General features: G+C 44.0%; 1 protein-coding gene across 4 annotated transcripts in view; it reads left to right on the top strand.

Annotated features, from left to right (window-relative positions):
- Positions 1-20,151, top strand: part of LOC311520713 (transducin-like enhancer protein 4) — a 129,695-nt gene that overhangs the window by 33,804 nt on the left and 75,740 nt on the right. For all 4 annotated transcript variants that reach the window (XM_084628401.1, XM_084628400.1, XM_084628399.1 and 1 more), the window contains exon 5: positions 4,464-4,526. In XM_084628401.1, the coding sequence (XP_084484527.1) occupies positions 4,464-4,526 (63 nt within the window). The remainder of the gene's footprint in view (positions 1-4,463; positions 4,527-20,151) is intronic.

Below are 20,151 nucleotides of genomic sequence, written 5' to 3'. Positions count from 1 at the left end.
GAGAAGCTGGATATGAGTCAGCAGTGTGCCCTTGTTGCCAAGAAGGCCAATGGCATTTTGGGATGTATAAGTAGGGGCATAGCGAGCAGATCGAGGGACGTGATCGTTCCCCTCTATTCGACATTGGTGAGGCCTCATCTGGAGTACTGTGTCCAGTTTTGGGCCCCACACTACAAGAAGGATGTGGATAAATTGGAGAGAGTCCAGCGAAGGGCAACAAAAATGATTAGGGGACTGGAACACATGAGTTATGAGGAGAGGCTGAGGGAGCTGGGATTGTTTAGCCTGCAGAAGAGGAGAATGAGGGGGGATTTGATAGCTGCTTTCAACTACCTGAAAGGGGGTTCCAAAGAGGATGGCTCTAGACTGTTCTCAGTGGTAGCAGATGACAGAACGAGGAGTAATGGTCTCAAGTTGCAGTGGGGGAGGTTTAGATTGGATATTAGGAAAAACTTTTTCACTAAGAGGGTGGTGAAACACTGGAATGCGTTACCTAGGGAGGTGGTAGAATCTCCTTCCTTAGAGGTTTTTAAGGTCAGGCTTGACAAAGCCCTGGCTGGGATGATTTAACTGGGAATTGGTCCTGCTTTGAGCAGGGGGTTGGACTAGATGACCTTCTGGGGTCCCTTCCAACCCTGATATTCTATGATTCTATGAAACACTTTTCTGGCTGATGCTTCTCAAGCTCAGACTCTGCTTGTCAGGGTGTGTGTGTGTGTGTGTAAATTCTTTTTCTCATGGGGGGAAAACCTCTTGCAACTGTTTTTAAACAGTTCCATAGCTGAAACAGCTGTACTTCAATGTTGAAATTTAGCGTGGACATAACTGTAACTGGGGAGAAGTGCCTTTATGTAGGCTAGGTAAAATGGTCTTTGATGTGGCTAAATTTATGCGGCAGTTCAGCAAAAAGTTCGAGACACGATGCAGGAATCACTTGGTGAAATTCTATGGCCTATGTTAGGTAGGTCAGACTCGATGATCATAATGATAATTTCTTGGCTTAAAAATCTGTGACTGTGAGCCTTTCCACTGCAGTTTATGTACGTTTATGCTCACTCTTAAAGAGTGCAGTTAAGGAAGACTATTCAATGCACATGTGACTATTAGGGTTGCCAATTTTCAGAAAACCAAACACCCTTTTACCCCACCTGCTGCCCTGCACCCTCTCTGAGGTGCCCTGCTCACTCCATCCCCCTCCCTCCATTACTTGCTCATTTTACCAGTCTGGGAAGAGGGTTGGGATGTGGGAGGGGGTGTGGCGTGCAGGAGGGGGCTCGGGCTGGGGCAGGGGGTTAGAGTGTGGGAGGGAGAGCAGGCTCCAGGTGTGGGCTCTGAGGTGGAGATGGGGATGAGGGGTTTGGGTGCACGAGGGGGCTCAGGGCTGGGGCAGGAGTTTGAGGGGCTGAGGGGTGCAGGTTCTGGGCGGCGCTTACCTCAGGCAGGTCCCAGAAGTGGCAACTTGTCCCTCAGGCTCCGAGGGCAAGGGGCAGTAACGGGGGCTCTGCGTGCTGCCCCCGTCCACAGGCTCCACCCCGCAGCTCACAATGGTTACGGTTCCTGGCCAGTGGGAGCTGCGGAGCCAGCACTTGGGGCTGGGGCAGTGTGTGGATCTCCCATTGGTTGCCCCACCCCTTAGGAGCCAGAGGGACATGTCACCGCTTCCGGGAGCCAGGTTAGGAGCCTGCCTGCGCTGCCAGCCAGACTTTTATTGGCCCGGTCAACAGTGCTGACCGGAGCCACCAGGGTCCCTTTTCGACTGGGTGTTCTGGTCGAAAACCAGACACCTGGCAGCCCTACTGACTAACTTATCTGTGGGGTACGAAGGGGACTGAAAGCATATATGGGCTGAGTAGGGTTGCCAACTTCCTAACTGCACAAAACTAAACACCCTTGCCATGCTCCTTGCCCCATCCCTTCCTTGAGGCCCCGTCCCTGCCTTGTCCCTTCTGCGAGGCCCTGCCCCCCACTCACTCCATCCATTCTCCCGCCATCACTTGCTCTCCCCAACCCTCACTCGGGTGAGGACTCTGGTTGGGGGTGTGGGCTCTGGGGTGGGGCTAGGGATGAGGGAGGGGCTCAGAGCTAAAGGACAGGATGGGGGCTCCAGCTGGGGGTGTGGGCTCCGGGGTGGGGTTTGGGGTGCAGGAGGGGGCTCGGCTGGGGCAGGGGGTTGGGGTGCAGGAGGGGGTGAGGGATGCAGGCTATGGCTGGGTGGCACTTACCTCAGGCGGCTCCCGGAAGCGGCCATCGTGTCCGGCTCCTAGGCACAGGGGCGCCAGACGCCTCTGCGTGCTGCCTGCGCCTGCAGGCGCCACCCCTACCAATCCTATTGGCCACAGTTCCTAGCCAGTGGGAGCTGCAGAGCCGGCGCTTGGGGTGGAGGCAGCGCATGGAGCCCCCATGGCTGCCCGTGCACCTAGGAGCTGGACATGCCGGCTACTTCTGGGAGCTGTGCGGAGCCAGGGCAGGCAGGGAGCTTGCCTTAGCCATGCTGTGCTGCCGACTGGACTTTTAATGGTGCTGACCAGAGCCGCTAGAGTCCCGTTTTGACTGGGTGTTCCGGTCAAAAATCAGATGCCTGGCAACCCTACGCCTGAGTCTTTGTCCTCAGAACCTGTAAATCTCAAGTTGTAAAGGAGTTAGTTGGGTAAGGCTTCTGCATACATTTCAGGTGCACCAGAGGAAGCTTTGCAGCTGAGGAAGGTATATTCTGCGTTTATTCAGTGGATGGCCTAAAATGCATGGATTTTTTTCAACTGTTACAATTACTGATATTTTACAAGTTGGGAGAATTTATGAAATAGTGAAGATTAAGGTCTGAGTTCTGCAAGTTGCTTTGTGAGGGACCCAGGGGAGCCTTGTTGAAGTCAATAGGGCCCCTCATGGATGCAGGGGTCTGCCTAATGCAGAACAGAAGGATCAGTGCCGATAGCTTTTTCTTGTTGCTTTTTTAATAAACCTAGAAAATTCTGTATAAAAATAGTTGCATTGTTGCTAAACCTTCAAGTTAGGAAATGCTCCAGCAACATTAATTTTAGCAACTACAACTCAATCTTCTTTTTCCTAGATGAAAAGAACATAGTCTACTGTATTTTCTTAAGAGATGTACTGTAGACTACTGTGAAAAATTGCAGGCATATATAGGTCAGTTAAATTTGGAGGTAAATTAGCTTTGTAGTTAACTGTATAAGCTCCTGAACTGCATTTAAGGAAGGCTGTATTGCTAGATAACCAGAAAATGTGTTGTATGTGAGTGTTGAAAAGTGTCGTCATATGCACAAGGGACCAAAGTTAAAATTTCACATGAACCCGTGGCTGTAGCATATCACGACTTCTGATGACCTAGCTTTATAACCATAATGTTTCATTAACAGAGATTTTTATATGGAATGCTAGATACTTTACTAGTAATGATCATCTGTTGGTTAGATAATTTTTTTTAAGGTTTTTGTCATTTAAAAGATTGCATAGTGAGAAGGTTGAAAGGGTTGCTGATGAAAGCAGGAAACCAAAATTGCACAAGTATGAGTGTTTCTGTCATTCTGGTAATGACTTTGCAAGAAAAAGAGCATTTTGCTCTCCTATGTAATGAGGAACTAACCCTGTGTAGAATTTATTTTAAGAAAGTCCCTGTAATTGTAACTGCTGTGATAATCTCCCCTACCTACGTTAAGATGTGTGGATTAAATATATATAATAATCCATCTCTATGGAACTATCATATAGAATCAGATTCTGATCACAGTTACTCTGGTCTAAATCCAGAGTAATTCCAGTGAATCAGTTGACTTCAGTGAAATGACTCTAGTTTTAATCCAGGAAAAGTGCTCTCAAAGATCTAAGTATTACTTAATTACTTTTCTAACTTCAGAATCTCAAATTGCAATGTCTAAGCTGTATCTTAACATGATCTTCAGTGAAGTTGCATATGATGTTTGTAATGTTCTGACAGTATGTCTTTGGTTCAGAAATTTTCTTTATATGTATTTACCCCCATCTTACAACTGAGTTATTGTCATATTCTTTGAATGAAATTGTCCTTTTTTCTGTGAGGGAATGAAATGTATTGTCAATATTCAATAATTTTGAAGTTTTTTTTAAGGTTTGAAAATAGTGCTGGAAAAAAGTATGGTTGGTTTGTGTGCTGCTCCTCCTGGAGACTTCATGAAACACCTTCCGATTTTATAATGGAAATGAAATTCTCTTTGGACCATATGGAAGCTCAAAAAAGCTTGTTTTGTGAGGAAACTCTTAAAAATGTGAGCTGTAAATGACTAACAATAGCCATTACCTGTTGTTGCATTGCGTCACTGAATTATTTTTTTATTCTTATTGACTTGTCCAGTTAGAACATGGTTAGACAAAACCATTGATAGATGCTGTTTGATATGTTAGCTGTTCATGCGATAACATTAACATTTGAGAAATATAGAATACACTAACTTCCTTCTTCTTATGTGCAGGCAGAAATTGTCAAGAGGCTGAATGCTATATGTGCGCAAGTCATCCCCTTCTTATCCCAAGAGGTAAGGTAGTTGTTTGCAGGTACCGGCCTAAAAAGATGCTCTGCAGTTGTTGTTGTTGTTACAAAAGTGGAGCTTTGTATTGACCTTTCTGGCTTTGTAAAACTCATGGTGCCTGTATTTCATTTTCCAAGGTGCTGTTCCAACATCAATGTCTTATTAAAAATTCAGTAGAATATAATTTAAGTGCATTAATGTAATAGATCACGTTCTAATGTGCTAAGCAAAATTTAGTTACTTAAAATATTTTGCTGTCATGTACAATGCAGTGTTGCTCAGAATAATGACTTTGTCAAACTGGCATCTAATAGGATAGATTGAAAAATTGCTAGAAATACATGATTTGTGCTACATTCTTGACAATGGGCATTAAAAGTAGGCAGAAATGTATGTAGGTCTATCAAATGATGATGCTCTAGATAGTAAACATACTAATGAAGCTTTTGTCTGTCGTATTCTTCCTCTCTTATGTCTTCTGTGTGTTTGAGGAAAATACACAGAAGATTAACTCTCTGTAAGCACTGCTTTCAAAATTATGATTCATTTTCATGAGCTTGAGTGCATTGTGGATGCCTTCTGAGAGACACATGGAACTTGAGGGAAGGGTCTGGTGCTGGCTGGGGGAACCTTGCTACCATTGGCTTGTGTGGGATAAAATGAAAGTGTGGTTCATGAAAGGAGAATTCAAGTGTACAGAGGTTTTAAAAAAAACAAACGTTTTTTGTTGTTTGTTTTTGTGTGTGTGTGCAGGGGCAGGATTTGGACGTGGGGGGCTGTTGGAAGTAGGCTGGCTTGATGCTGTATAATTTAGGGATTCATTTCAGTAAAATCAGTGGTTGGAAGTCAAAGCTTACAGCAGTGTTTCTTTGTAGTGCAGCTGCAAAGCATTGTATTGCAGTCTGAGAATGTACTACGATTCTTTCTCCCACCCTTTCAATTGTTCCACAAAGTGTCATTGCTTTTCAAGAGAGCTGTTCATTCTTCTGCTTGCTGGAGGTCGTGCGTTTGATTCATGCAGCCGTGTGTGTGTGTGTGTGTGAGAGAGAGAGAGAGAGAAAATAGACCAAAAGCTGCCACTATCTCCTTTGGCCTATAAAGTTGTGTATGAGGACTAAATGTTGTAGTGAGTTAGTGCACAAACCTTTCTCTGCTGCCACTGGGGGCCAGAATTCAAGTCCTGCCTTGAGTCACAAATGAAAATTAGTTTAATCCTTGTACTCATTTGTTAATGCTACAGAAACACTGCACATTTGGAAATTGCTCTGTTCAGGAGTTACACAGGGTTGCAGTAGTGAGATAGGATTAAGGTGTATTGGTTTTTATTTTGGAAAGCAGTCACTGTACCTATTCCTGATTCACGCCAGTGCTATTGGTCCCTTCGCTGTATGAATACTAAACTGACAAGAGTTTAAAAGACATGTGGGGGAGAGTATTTGGCAAGCATAGCTGTGATCTGGGCAAAAAATCAGGTCTAAATGCAGAAGTGACATTTTGCCTTAGGTAGGAATAGTGTGGTCCTACATTCAGAGATCTTGATTTTTTATTATTTATTATTTTATTACTTTATTTTCTATGGCTGCAGTTTTAGAACTTTCCACTGAAGTCCTAAAGAAATCCTTGTTTTAATACATAAATTAGCCGAATTGTTCAGCTGTACCTTTCTCTGTTCTCCCTTTCCACACACAGAAAATGAAAACTTGGACAATGGACTTATTAATTAGAAAAAAATATGGTTTGTTGGTGATGTTTGAGTTTTTGCACCCTTTTGTTCATCTTAGGCTTGGTCCTTTCTATGTGTTCATGTGAAAAAAGGGGGTAAGGTTTTGGGGTTTGTGTGTAAGTGGTGGTGACCCAGTCAGTTCAACACAGAGATTTCTTCTCTCCCACTGCTCCACATATATCATGCTCACCTTACTCCACAGTCAATCTGCTGAAAGCTTGCACTGATGCATTTTAAGTGATGCACTGGAGGGAGGCGGAATCATGAAGGATGCATTGTTGCCTCTTTCTGTAGGAAGGGAGAATAATCTGTGTGGGATGCATAAGAAGAAATTGGGGAGTTGTGCTATGACTTTTACCTTTAACCATAGTCCTCTACACTATCTACCAACTTTCTAGGCCATGTCTGCACCACAAACTTTGGTCAACACAAATTAAGTCAGCACAAAGCCACCAAAGTTAGTTGTGCTCATGCATACCTGGCTCTTTCTGTTGATGCTGAGGTTGCTCACCAAGAGTGCATAGTGTGGTGTACCATAGTAGATATCCCAGTGTGCAACCCACCACCCTCCAGTGCACTGTGGAAACTTTGGCAGAGCATGGTGAGGGAGAAATGAGTCCTGCAGAAGTGACTGGGAGCAAGGGGTCAACTTCCCAGTGTACAACTGTCTCGATTCCATAATGTTGTCTTTTGTGCCTTTTTTAAAAAATCCCACAAACCCACACAGCCCTCCTCCACACAGCCCTCACCATCTCTGACAGAAGCATGGAGCATGCACAAGACTGCATGACTGTCATAAGTGTTGCAAGCACAGGACACACAATACTCTGGTATTTGCAGAGCCATAAGGGGAACCAAATCAGCAAGGAACATGATTTCTTGGAGGACAGATTGCTGTGGGACATAGAGAGAACCAATTCAAGGTTGTTAGTGGAATTCACAGAGCAGCTGCAGATGGTGGAGCACCGCTTTGGGCACTGACAAATAAGCACTGACTGGAGGGATTGCTTTGTAATACAGGCATGAGATATATGAGCCATGGCCGAAGAATTTTCAGATGCACAAGGCCACGTTCTTGGATCTGTGGGCCGAACTCACCAAATTCCTCCAGCTCAGGGACACCAAAATGAGAGCTTCATTGACAGCGGAGAATCAAGTGGTGATTGAGCTTTGGAAATTTGCATTGCTAGAATGCTACCAGTCGCTGGGAAATAATTTTGGAGTTGGAAAATCGACTGTGGAGACCTTTGTCATACAAGTGTGCAGGGCATTAATCATGTATGCAGGAATGTGACTCTTGGTAATGTGCAGGACATAATGGATGGATTTGCAGCAATGGGGTTCCCAAATTGTGGTGGGGTAAGAGATGGCTCACATATTCTATGTTGGCACCAGAGCACCTTGCCACAGACTACATGACCAGAAAGGGCTTTTTTATGGTGATGAAAGCATTGGTGCATCATTGGGGACACTTCACCGACTTTGATGTTGGCTGGTCAGGAACATGCATGACGCTCACATCTTTAAAAATACAGGACTGTTGAGAGAGCTCCAAGCAAGGACTATTTTCCCCCAAGCAGCCAGTTACCATTGGTGATGTTGAAATTCCAATAGTGATTCTGGGGGACTGTTGGTGGGTGGGGTTCAGGGCCAGTCCTGGCTGCACTGCCTTGCGGTGAACATCAAGCATCTGGGGCTAGGGGAACTTGGGCCCTCCCTGCTCCCAGCAGGCCACCACCTGCTCCACCCCAGAGCCCATTGAGGCAGTAATTCAGAAACGTGCAACCTAAGGGGGGTGGGTGCCCCTACGCCTGCTCCCTGGGCCACTTTCTACTCAGTTACTCTGTTGGTGTCACTGGTTCACCTCTGGGTCCATTCTGCTCTGTTCCGAAGAGTCTTCCTCTCACAGCCATGGCTCATTGTTGCCAATCTCCATGATTGAAAGGCCTGTGGCAGCTTAGCATTGAGGACCAGGCCCAACCACGTGAGGCCTCGGTGGCTTCCTGACTGGAACTTGCAAAACAGAACTTCCCTCCTGCTCCAATTACTCAGACCAAACTAAACTGCTCTCTTTTGAGCTCAGTCTCCGCTGTGAGCATGCCCAGCAGGGGCAGCTGGGCAGGATTTTCTGGACCTAGAGCTGCTCCTTAACCTTTACTTCCCCAGTGTTGGGTTCATGCACCCTATCACAAGTATCCAGCCTATCTCTTGCTCCCCTGGCTCATGACGCTTTCACTGGCCACCTTGGCAGTACCAAAGAAAGATTCAACTGCTGGCTCAGCCGATGCAGAATGACAGTGGAATGCACTTTTGGTAGATTGAAGGGGACTGGCGCTGTTTGCTAACAAGATTGGATCTGAGTGGAAAAAAAACATCCCAGTGGTTATATAGCTGTCTGCTGCATCCTGCATAATATCAGTGAAGCAAAGCTGGGGAAGTTGCCACCTGGGTGGAAGGCAGAGGTGGAGTGGCTGTCTGCTGCGTTTGGACAGCCAGCCACGAGCGGTATTAGAAGCGCTCGTCGTGAAGTTGTATGGCTCAGGGTGTCTTTGAATAAGCACTTCAACAGTGAGCCAAGTAATGCATTATGGAATACTGTGCTTTAGTTGGCCCTGGTGTTTTGGGGCCTGTTAGGAATTGTATGGTGCTTGGTATATATTTATGAATATAACTTTATCAATTCACCTATTAATTTTGCAGTGCTTGCTTTACCCTGTCCTTTACACTGTCATTGATCCTGTGAGTTGTCGCACTGTAACAGTGGGTGCTTTCAAAACTGCTAAGCACTCTGCAGGTAATGTTGTGAAGCAATAAAGATGAATTATTTTTCAAATAGAATTTTATTCTGTAACAAAATCAGTGCAAAGAAAAGTATATGCAATTTATAAGCAAATACATTAAAAATTTAATAAATTAATGGACTAGAACTTAACAAAGGGAAGGAACATTCATGTCCATTTTACCTACACATACATTGGCCTGTGGAAGCCATGGTCGCTCTATGTGAAGCTGTGATTGTTCTTAATATCTCTCAGGGTAGAGCGGCCGGGGTGGGGTGTGGCCCTTGATGCCATGTGAAATGTTCGGGGGAGCGTGGGGAGGTGCTGTAATGAAGTTCTCCATGGACTGCAAATGGAGGCAAGCCCATGATTGTTGAACCTGTAGGTCCATAAGAGTCTGTAGCATCTGTCTTTGCTGCCAGAAAAGCTCCATTATGTTCTTCTCTTCCTGCTGGGAGGTGCATCTCCTTCTCTTCCTGCTGGGACTCCTCGGCCTGCCTCTTGTCTGCTCTTTCCTTCTCCAGGCTGTCTGCAGGGTTCACCCTCCAGCCCCTTTGCTCATAGTCTGATACAGCACTGGCTTTCAGGATCTCACTGAACATGTCATTCTAAGTCCTCTTCTTCTTTCTTCTCCTTATCTGGCTCAGGCATTCCAAGGGTGTAGAGGGGGAACCCCTCAAGGCCGTAATGGCAGCAGCTGCAGGTAAACCACACAGAGGTACCATTGTCTGTATAGTCACAACAGAAAGTGGAAAGTTAAGACTCAGAACTCCCTTCCCTTGGTCCCCTGAGGTTTTAAACAAGACATGCCTCTTGATACTTCTGCTTCAGAGTGCTTGTGCATGGTGTCATTCACAGCAGCAGTTGTGGGGAGTATGGCCTGCCAGAGATGAAGGAACTAGGGAGGGAGTTTCTTGCAAGAAACTGAGTATAGGGCAATGGCTCTGAATACTGGCACCGTTTTCCTCAGATGGTGGCAATCTTAGCTGATATCTCACTCTTGAGCGTGACCAAAGGCACAGTGCATAACTGCTGCTGGTGTCCCAAAGCCAGCCGGGCCTGAACGTGCTAGCTTGTGTTCTGTAGAGGTGCCTGCCAAAATTATTGCTGAATGGTGTGGGAAAGCATCCTACTTTGGAGGAAGAAATAAGTCTGCCATTCCTACAAACCTTTAGGAGAGGATTGCAGAGTACCTCCATTAAAGTTTCGTGGAGATCTCTGAGGAGGAGTCAAAGGATGTTTCTGTGTACATAAACAAACCGATCCCCATGGCTCCCCTTGCTGCAGGGGAATGAAAAGGAGATAATGCTACCTCACTTTTTTTGTACCGCTACCCCTTGAAGTACAAGTAAATTTAATGAAAAGTTAATACCTGTATCCTGTTGAGTGGGGGGTGCCATCAGTACATCATTGTAATGGGAAATATAATTATATACTTACCTGAGTTTCTTTCCTTGTATCACGCTCGACTGCCAGGACTGACTGGACTGTGGTGGAGTCTCAAACAGGTCCTGGCTCGCAGCATAGCTGGACCTTCTGGTCGCATATTCCCCCATCTTCCTCCTCCATCTCTTCCTGAGTCTCACTGTTCATGCCACGGGACTGGGGCTTAGGTTCCTCAGAGGAACCTGTGATTGTCTGTGGGGTGGTGATGGCATCTGTCATGTATGGTATGCAGCTCTTTGTAAAAACGGCAGGTCTGCACCTCAACACCTGATTGACTGTTGGTCTCCTTGGACTTCTGATATGCCTGGTACAGTTTCTTTGCTTTCATGTGGCACTGTTGATGGTCCCTGTCATACCCCTTCTCTTGCTTGCACAGTCTCTTCTCTTCGGCCCAGGAGATCCAATATCTCCTGTTTACTCCAAGCCAGAGCTCTTCTGGAGCATGTAGCTTGCATGGTCAGCTGGGCAGTTGCACACAACAAGGGAGAGCTACTAGGTTTGCTTACCAAGGTGGACAAACAGGAAAAGGCAGGCAAAAAATTTGTGGGGTTTTGAAGGGCAGGGAGACCTTCTGGTCTCCATGACTCCTGGTCCATGGAGGTCACAGTTGTGACCAAAGCAGTCAGTGTAGGGCACTGTGGGACAGCAGCTGGAGGACTGTGAGTGTCCATGTTCGTAACACAGCATCTACATCCATGCTGCACTGACCTCAGTATGTCGACCATGGCTCAGCACTGCGTGGGGTTATGGTGTTACTGTGTCGCTGTAAACAGGGTGCTTATATCAATGGAAAACCAATGAAGTATAGACGCGTTGTAACTAGATCTATGCCCGGTGGCTAACATGGACCTAACTTTGTAGTGTAGACCAGGCCCTGGGTGTAGGGAACAATTTTTCAATGCATGATGAAGGCTGTCTTCACAAGCAACTTATATCGGTATAACTCTGTCACTTGGGGATGTGGAAAATTCACAACTCTGAACGGGGCAGTTATACTGACCTGATTACCAGTGTAGACAGTGCTATGTTGACGGGAGGGATTCTTGCTATGGTGGATTGTCCATCGGTGTAGGTAGCATCTTTACTGAAGCACTGCCACTGCACCTTTTGAGTGTAGACAAGCCTTTAGAGAAATAATCACCCACTTGAACTGCAGTAGCACAATCATGCTCATTACAAGGAACGTCGATGATAGTCAGCTGAATTGATCCAAAGGATATAGTTACAAAAGAACGTTGCCCCACTTCTTTTATGGATACAGTATTATCTATTAAGTACCTAAGCCCATTGACATCAATGGAAAGACTTCATTGGGCTTCAGATTGGGCCCTAAAATTAAGCATTTTCAGGTCTGCAAATAGAATCTTTTATGGTTTCTATATTTGTCTGTGCTAATTGCCTCTGCTTTATAAAATCTTGGCCCATAATGGTTTCTTCACCTGTTCACGTCTCATCCTCTTACATTTATCAAGTGGTATACCTTCTTATGTGTGCATGTTCCATAGTGTCAAAGCTCTACGGGCTTAAAAGGAAATGAAGAGGTTCAAAAAAAATTCAGAACTTCACCTTTTTTACATGCATTTACAAAGAGCAAAGGGAACATTTCCAAAAAGTCTCTGTGCCAATTTGTCTTGCTTGAGGGCAGGTGTAAGCATATATAATTTTAATGCTTCTAATAGGAGTGTAAAAATCTGCCTTAAAAGTAAAGGAGTACTTGTGGCTCCTTAGAGACTAACAAATTTATTTGAGCATAAGCTTTCGTGAGCTACAGGTCACTTCATTGGATGCATTCCTTTTCTGTACGAGTTTTTCATGAAGTTGATAGATTTCAACTCCATACAGCTAAATTCAGTGCCTTGCATAATGACGGGTTTCAGAGTAGCAGCCGTGTTAGTCTGTATTCGCAAAAAGAAAAGGAGTACTTGTGGCACCTTAGAGACTAACAAATGTATATGAGCATAGCTGTAGCTCACGAAAGCTTATGCTGGAAATGGCCCACCTTGATTATCATGCACATTGTAGGGAGAGCGGTCACTTTGGATGAGCTATTACCAGCAGGATAGTGAGTTTGTGCGTGTGGTTTTTGGGAGGGGGGTGAGGGGGTGAGAGAACCTGGATTTGTGCAGGAAATGGCCCAACTTGATTATCATGCACATTGTGAAGAGAGTGGTCACTTTGGATGGGCTATCAGCAGCAGGAGAGTGAATTTGTGTGGGGGGGTGGAGGGTGAGAAAACCTGGATTTGTGCTGGAAATGGCCCAACTTGATGATCACTTTAGATAAGCTATTACCAGTAGGACAGTGGGGTGGGAGGAGGTATTGTTTCATATTCTCTGTATGTATATAAAGTCTGCTGCAGTTTCCACGGTATGCATCCGATGAAGTGAGCTGTAGCTCACGAAAGCTCATGCTCAAATAAATTGGTTAGTCTCTAAGGTGCCACAAATACTCCTTTTCTTTTTGTCTTAAAAGTGCCACTGACGGAACAAAATTAGGCCTTTATGCTGAAGTGGTGAAATTCTAGAAACTGCATAGCCCCTTCCTAATACTAATATCTGTTAAAATCATGTTATATCGGCACACGTAGATGTAGTGGTTTTGAGTGTTTTACTAATTTGGTTTATAATCTCAGTCTTTTTTTTTATTTAAAGTGTTTTAATGAAATCCTGTTTTTCATGATCTAGATCAAGGGTTCTCAAACTTCATTGCACCGTGACCCCCTTCTGACAACAACAGTTACTACAGGATCCCAGGAGGGAGGACTGAAACCTGAGCCTGCCCAAGCCCTGCCTCCCCAGGGCAGGGGGTGCAAAGCCAAAGCCCCACCTCCCCAGGCTGGGGAGCCAAGGCCAAAGCCTACGGGCTTCAGCCCCAGACAGGGGCCTGTAACCTTAGCCCCACTGCCCAGGGCTGAAGCCCTCGGGTTTGGGCTTTGGCCCTGGGCCCCAGCAAGTCTAAGCCAGCCCTGGCGACCCTGTTAAAATAGGGTTGCCACCCACAGTTTGAGAACTGCTGGTCTAGATTAATATAGAACTGAAATATGCTTATGCTGTTTATGCACTTTGCTTACAGTATAATTGTGGAATAGTAGCTTAAAAATGTGACCAGTCACTTTAGTATTGTGCCTGTGGGAGGAAATTAACAAAATACAGTGGTTATATGCACTGATGACAACATTATTGCCTCACAATAGCGCCAGGTTAATTTACCTTATTTCTTGCAAGCTTCATAAGGAATCAGTGGTTTTCAGTAACTCAGTTTGATGCAAGAGATTCTGGCAAAAATCACCAGATTTCTTGATAAGGATGCATTGTAGAAGTATAGAATGATTTAAATCAAAGCGACTTAAATAATTGATTTTAATTATGATTTAAACGAGCAAGCAGGAAACCTTGATTTAAAGAATCAATTTTAATTGTTTTGCATTTGTACTTTTTAGTGATTTTTTTTTCCCCTAAAGAGAGGTTGATTTTTGTTAATTAAAATTGTTGTTAAATGGTTAATTTAATGGTTGATTTAAAAATATTGGTTTGAAACTAAATATAGCCTTTACACTAAATTTGATATGCTTTTCCTGACCAGGAGGCTATGCTGTATCTATACATATTTATTTATTTAAGGACTTATGTAGCTTAATTTATATTTATTTAATTTTAATTTTTACATTTTGTGTGTTAGAAAATGGTGAATTTTGCATTTCTTATTTACTAGATGGCTCTCTTTTTTTTACTTGTGATTTTTTTTTCAAGCTCTATTTGGATGGAACTTCAGATTCAATGACAAATGCACAACAACAGTATTTTAAATTTATTTTTGTTAAATAAAACTACTTTCAAACTACTGTATGCACAAGGAAATAAGTTTATCAAAAGGTTTATCAAAACCTGTTTTGCATTTAAAACTGATTAACAAAGCTGTATTATCTATAGTTAGTGAATTGAACAGATTGTTTCTGGTCCCCATGCCTATAATATTTTAGAACTAGTAGATCTCATCCTCTCACACCTAGATTTTATTCATAGATTGGAAGAGGAAAACAAGCTTCCCTGCTTTTTCAGCTCCCAATTGGTTTCTTAACTTTGAATATACTAGCCATTGAACTGAACTGAAGAGAATATTCTCTCTGTACTTGCAAAAGAGCCCACTGCTGTCAAAAGCTGGTTTAGCAAATCAACAAATTCTGGTGTGAGGTGCTTAGACCACTGAACTGGTGGAAGTCACTGGCTAACTTTCTTTAAAACTTGGCAACAAACCTGTATTGCTTAATATTTTTTTCTACTTAATTTAAATTAATAGGTTATAATATGACTTAATTTTAACTAGGGCTTTCAAACGATTAAAAATTTATTGTTAGTAATCACAGTTTTAATCACACTGTTAAACAATATTAGAATACTATATATATATATAATATATATATATATAAATATTTTCAAATATAGGCTCTGGGCTTCACTCCTGCTTCTGCCACCTTGGTATTAGGCATTTATATTAGCAAATTCTGCATGGATTGCTAGTAGTTTGTCTACCCGTTCTGTAGAGTGTGTGCTGTACCTTCCTTGTAAATCCGTCTCTGCCCTTTGGCTCAGGATTACGATCTCTTGCACTGTTCTCTTCCATTGTACATTTTGTACAGCTGACATGGATAGTGAAACTACCTAAATTCTGACATTCTGGTCTGCAACTCCTTTGAACACATAGCGCACAAGAACAGAACAAAGCAGCTGGGTTCTGCAGAGTGAAGAGTTCAGCGAGTTTTGCTCTAGATTCATTAAATGCATCTGTTTACCAATGCTGAAGTGGAGGATGGCATGGAATTAGTTTTTGTATACACTAGTCTGTTCTGGAGGATCTCTCACTCTTTCTTTACCACTAGTGTAGCTCCCATGGTGGTGGGAGCGAGACATAGTAGATAGAGCACAGGCATTTTTACCACTACACCATGTTGGACTTTCTCTGTTCAGGGTTAATTAACATGGTAGTAGAAATGCCTGTACCCTTTTTATGGTATGGTCTCTGTTGTTACTACTGTGGTGGTGTGATGGTGGGTAGTGTAGACACAGCTCAGTAGAAGCAACAAGAGAGGGTGATGAGAAGACACAGGGATAAATAGAAAAATGATACTTGTCTGAGTTACAGGCGCGGTAGGAGAATGGATTCCTTGGCCTGGCCTGTTAATCCAATATGAAACACACACAGGATAGGGTAGAGAGAACTCTTTTTGAAGAAAAGAACTGGTTATTATAATTGGAAGAAAATCCGTTCTTTATTTGCTTGTGTACAAGAAGGAATGTTGGTTTAAAGAAGTATATTGGGAGTTACACCTCCTGCTCTGTGCACTCTTACTTCCTTGTTCTCTCCTACCCTTCTGTTGGATATAAGCCCTGTCCTCATTAATTGGTGGGCAGGATATTGTATGTGGTTTGGTTTTGGCATCATGCTGCTTGCTCTTACAGCAAACGTAGGATAACTTGTTTAAACACAAAAAGAAAAGGAGGACTTGTGGCACCTTAGAGACTAACCAATTTATTTGAGCATGAGCTTTCATGAGCTACAGCTCACTTCATCGGATGCATCTCTAGCTGTAGCTCACGAAAGCTCATGCTCAAATAAATTGGTTAGTCTCTAAGGTGCCACAAGCCCTCCTTTTCTTTCTGCGAATACAGACTAACACGGCTGTTACTCTGAAACCTGTCATTTAAACACAACTGCCAAACAATGGGAAATTGAATAAATCAATCCTGAAATACATATGAAGTTCAGGTTAGCCAGCTGCCATCCTATTCAGCGTGTGCCTTTCCTTGCATTAGTGTTATCTTCAGATTGCACTGGATATTTGGTGATCAGTCCTGTTCCTTCTTTTTTCCCGGATGCTATGCATGGCATCTATGTTTCGTCACAATAGTGACCAAATAAAGCAGAGCGTCTGTATACAGGCATTATGTTTTAAAATAGAGTAAAACAAGCAAGCTGCCACACTCAAGGCAAAAGGTATGTGTGTACAATGAACTCACTTGGAGGTCTTTATTTTCTCCAGATCCTGTAATTTTAGGGGTGGGTGGGTGGGTGTGGGTGTGGATGTGGATGTTTTGGTGGAGAAGTGGCTCCTTTCGGTCTGAATCCTGACAGGAGTGCCAGTGCAGGGAAACTCTTAGTGAGGCTCTGTGCAGGGGGTCTCTGTCCAGATCCACTTGTAGAATTGGGGCATTAGTGGCTGAGTCCATTGTGCATTTTGGTTTGTTTGCATAGTATGTCAGTGAAATTTAAATAAATGTCTAAGAAGCTAGCAATAGGATAATTGTGATTGTCCTTCCTATATCTAATGAAGGGCTCCGGTTTACTAGGCTCACGTCTTCTCTCCTCTCTGTGGGCCTGATCAAAAACCCACTGAAGTCAACGGAAAGACTCGCATGGACTCAAATGGGATTTGGGTCAGGTCCTAATAGAGCAGAATTACCATGTAGCTGTTCTGGAAATTTACTCCTTTGTTAAATCCATACAGAATATACTTACTTTAAATTTTCTTTAATTTTGCTAAGATTTTGGAGAGTGGACAAAACAAGAGATTTTTCTCCTCTTTGCTCTTGTTATTTGAGATTTGTCCTAGGGAACAGAGCAGTATTTGTCCCCAGTCCTTCATGGAGACATAGTTCTTATGCATGGTGCGGGAGATCATTTTTACCATAAATTGTAGGATTGACTTGTTTTTGCAAAATTTAGCTGAAAACTGGAGCTCTTATTCTAGCAACTTCAGTGCCTCTTAGGCAACTCTTGATAGCTATTTAAAAAGCCTCTTTTTAACTGTTAAGTTTTCCCTGCCCTAAAACTAGTACTTAAATGTCCTTTACTGTAGTATTGGTGAGGAGGATTTTGCTCTGCTAGCCTCTTGCCAGAGTTGTTTGGAAATCTTGTGGGTTTTTTCATATTTTTTCAATGCTTTAGAAATAATTGTTACCTCAAAATTATTGGACTCTAATGAAAAGAAATACAGCATCACTTCGAGCAAGAGAATATTCACATACCAAAAACCTTTAAATTAGGGTTAAAATGAACGTTATACTTCAAAAAACCAAAATGCTCAAAAGTAAAAAATTTAAAATCCAAGGGTCAGAGTCTGTTCTCTGCCTCAGTGTGAAAAGAACAGCCTAGGGGAGGAAAAGGGAAGCCAAAATGGCATTAAACCACCTTTGTGCCTTTCAAATTCTGGGCTCCTCTGCAGGGCAACATGTGGGTTGCCAGCTTTCTAGTAGCACAAAACTGAACACCCTAGCCCCGCCCCTGCTCTGAGGCCCTGCTCCCGCTCACTACATTCCCCCTCCCTTGGTGGCTCGCTCTCCTCCACCTTTGTTTCACTGGGCTAGGGCAAAGGGGTTGGGGTGTAGGAGTGGGGGGGAAGGCTCCATCTGGGGGTGCAGGCTTTGGGGTGGGGCTGGGGATGAGGGGTTCAGGGTGCGGCAGGGTGCTGCGGGTTGAGGCAGGGGGTTGGGGCGCAAGCTTACCTCTGGTGGCTCCTGGTCAGCTGCACAGTGGTGGGCTAAGGCAGGTTTCCTGCCTGTCCTGACTCCGCACTGTGACCTGGAAAGGGCTAGCAGATCCGTCTCCTAGGTAGAGGCGTGCAGGAGGCTCTGCACGCTGCTCTTGCCCACACGCACCACCCCCAGAGCTTCCATTGGCTGCAGTTCCCGTCCAATGGGAGTGCGGAGCCAGTGGCCCCTCCCCCTAGGAGCCCGACCTTCTGGCCACTTCCAGGGCGGAGTGTAGAGCCAGGACAGGTAGGGACTAGCCTGCCTTAGCTCTGCAGCACCGCCGACCGAACTTTTAATGGCCCAGTTGGTGGTGCTCACCGGAGCCACCAGGGTCCCTTTTTGACCGGGTGTTGCATTTGAAAACTGGACACCCAGTCACCCTAGCAACATGGCCCCTAGCACAAGTTAGGGAAGCCACTAAGGGCTGCTGTAACTGACTGTGTCTTCCCGCAATTGCCAGAGCTCCCCCTTGTAGCTCTCGCTCTCTTTCTCCTGCATGGTGGGATAGCATAATGTTGCTTATGCTGCCATTTTGCTACCCCTGTGTGGAGGGAGCTCTCTGGGGGGGCTTGAGAGGGGGCTGTTTTTCTGCCCCATTTAAGTCCCCGTTATGTCACCAAAGCTGTTTAAAGGGGACTTGCACAGGATCTACCCCAAGATTCCTACATCAATCTTAATTCTTCGCCACATCCCTACTGTAATGTAAACATCCTTTCTACCACTGTCCATGGTATTCTCTCTCAATACAGATGAAACTCTATCTCTTCCTACAAAACTCTTCATTAACAGTTGCATTTGGGATTGACATGTGACTCTGCTAGAAACTATATCTGGATGAGAGCTGGTTGGGATGGGGGAGAGGTGAATTTGAAAAAAAATAGGAATATTTTTCCTGTATGTATAATATATACACATTTAATTTTTTAACTTAAATTCATTGAAATTTTTCAGAATTTCAGACAGCTGTGCCTAGAGTCCTAGGGCCAGATTTTCTTGCATTCCAGCCTCTGTGCACAGCTGTTGTGGCACAAAGAGGTAGGAAAACATCTGGATTGGGCCAGCTGAGACTTGCTGCTGATAATGGGGCACTCTTAGCTGGTCTAAAACCAGTATATTTGGTTCCTGAACCAAATGTTTCTCCCAATACAGGAACATGTTGTTGTTTGGAGGGGGAGAGGTATGGTGGGAAGTAGCTGGAGTATCTGGCTATCTGCAGCCTGCATACGCTTTGGTGTGCAAATTGGTCCTAAAAATCATGACAACTAATAGGACCTTTTTACACCCCATCTCCTGCACTGTGCTGAGCCAAACAGCTGAGCCAAACTGCACAGCAGAAAATCTGGGTCTTAGTTTTGAAATATAGTTCAGAGCTGACCTCTCAAAGTCTCCTGTTCCACTATAGCATAAAGACACCATTATACCTGGTGCATCCTTGTGATGTGAGGTCTTGCCTATACTATACTCAATTCAGCTTCTGGCTATAGATCAGAGAACAATACACTCCCCATAAAGGCCTCAGATCTGGCTGAACCCTCTTCTGCACAAATGCAGTGACGTCAACAATTAGCCTATATTGTGGAAACCATAATCTCCAAAGCGTGTGCGTGGTTTTTTTTTTTTTTTTTTTTCTAGTATGGCATTCATTTCTGTAGTCTCATCAGCACAGTGCAGCTCCAGCTAGGCTCAGCTACTCAAGTATATGGATCTGATTGTAGGATTGGGACTGATTCTGTTTTAAATCAATGTTTTCAAATAAATATCCCTTAAAACTTTCAGGATGTAGCCATCCTAACTGATAACAGAAGTAAAGCATCACTCAAAGCAAGATAATATAACGGCTGAAGCTTGTAAACTGTGTTTGATGGAACTGTTTAAACTATTAAAATTTACATTTTTAGGGATTGAAATAATTAACTTTCACATTTTTGACAGACGTGAGAATGGAATTTTGAATTTCCTTCCCATGGTTGAATTGCTCTGAAATGTATCAAGAAGGGGAATCTTCGTTTCCTGTGATGAGGAAGCAGTGTGACTACTGAAATGCATTCCTTTCCTTTTCAGTACATATCTTTTATTTAACAAGATTCTGTTGTAAGGAAAAGGTCCTGGGTTTTAGGATGGAGCATATTTTCAACAGAAGAACACACTGCCCTGAT

Source organism: Lepidochelys olivacea (genome assembly GCF_965140295.1).
Source record: "Lepidochelys olivacea isolate rLepOli2 genome assembly, chromosome: 5".
In the NCBI taxonomy this organism is placed as follows: Eukaryota; Metazoa; Chordata; order Testudines; family Cheloniidae; genus Lepidochelys; species Lepidochelys olivacea.
Note: the sequence above shows the minus strand (reverse complement) of the source record. Positions and strands in the feature narration are given on the sequence as shown.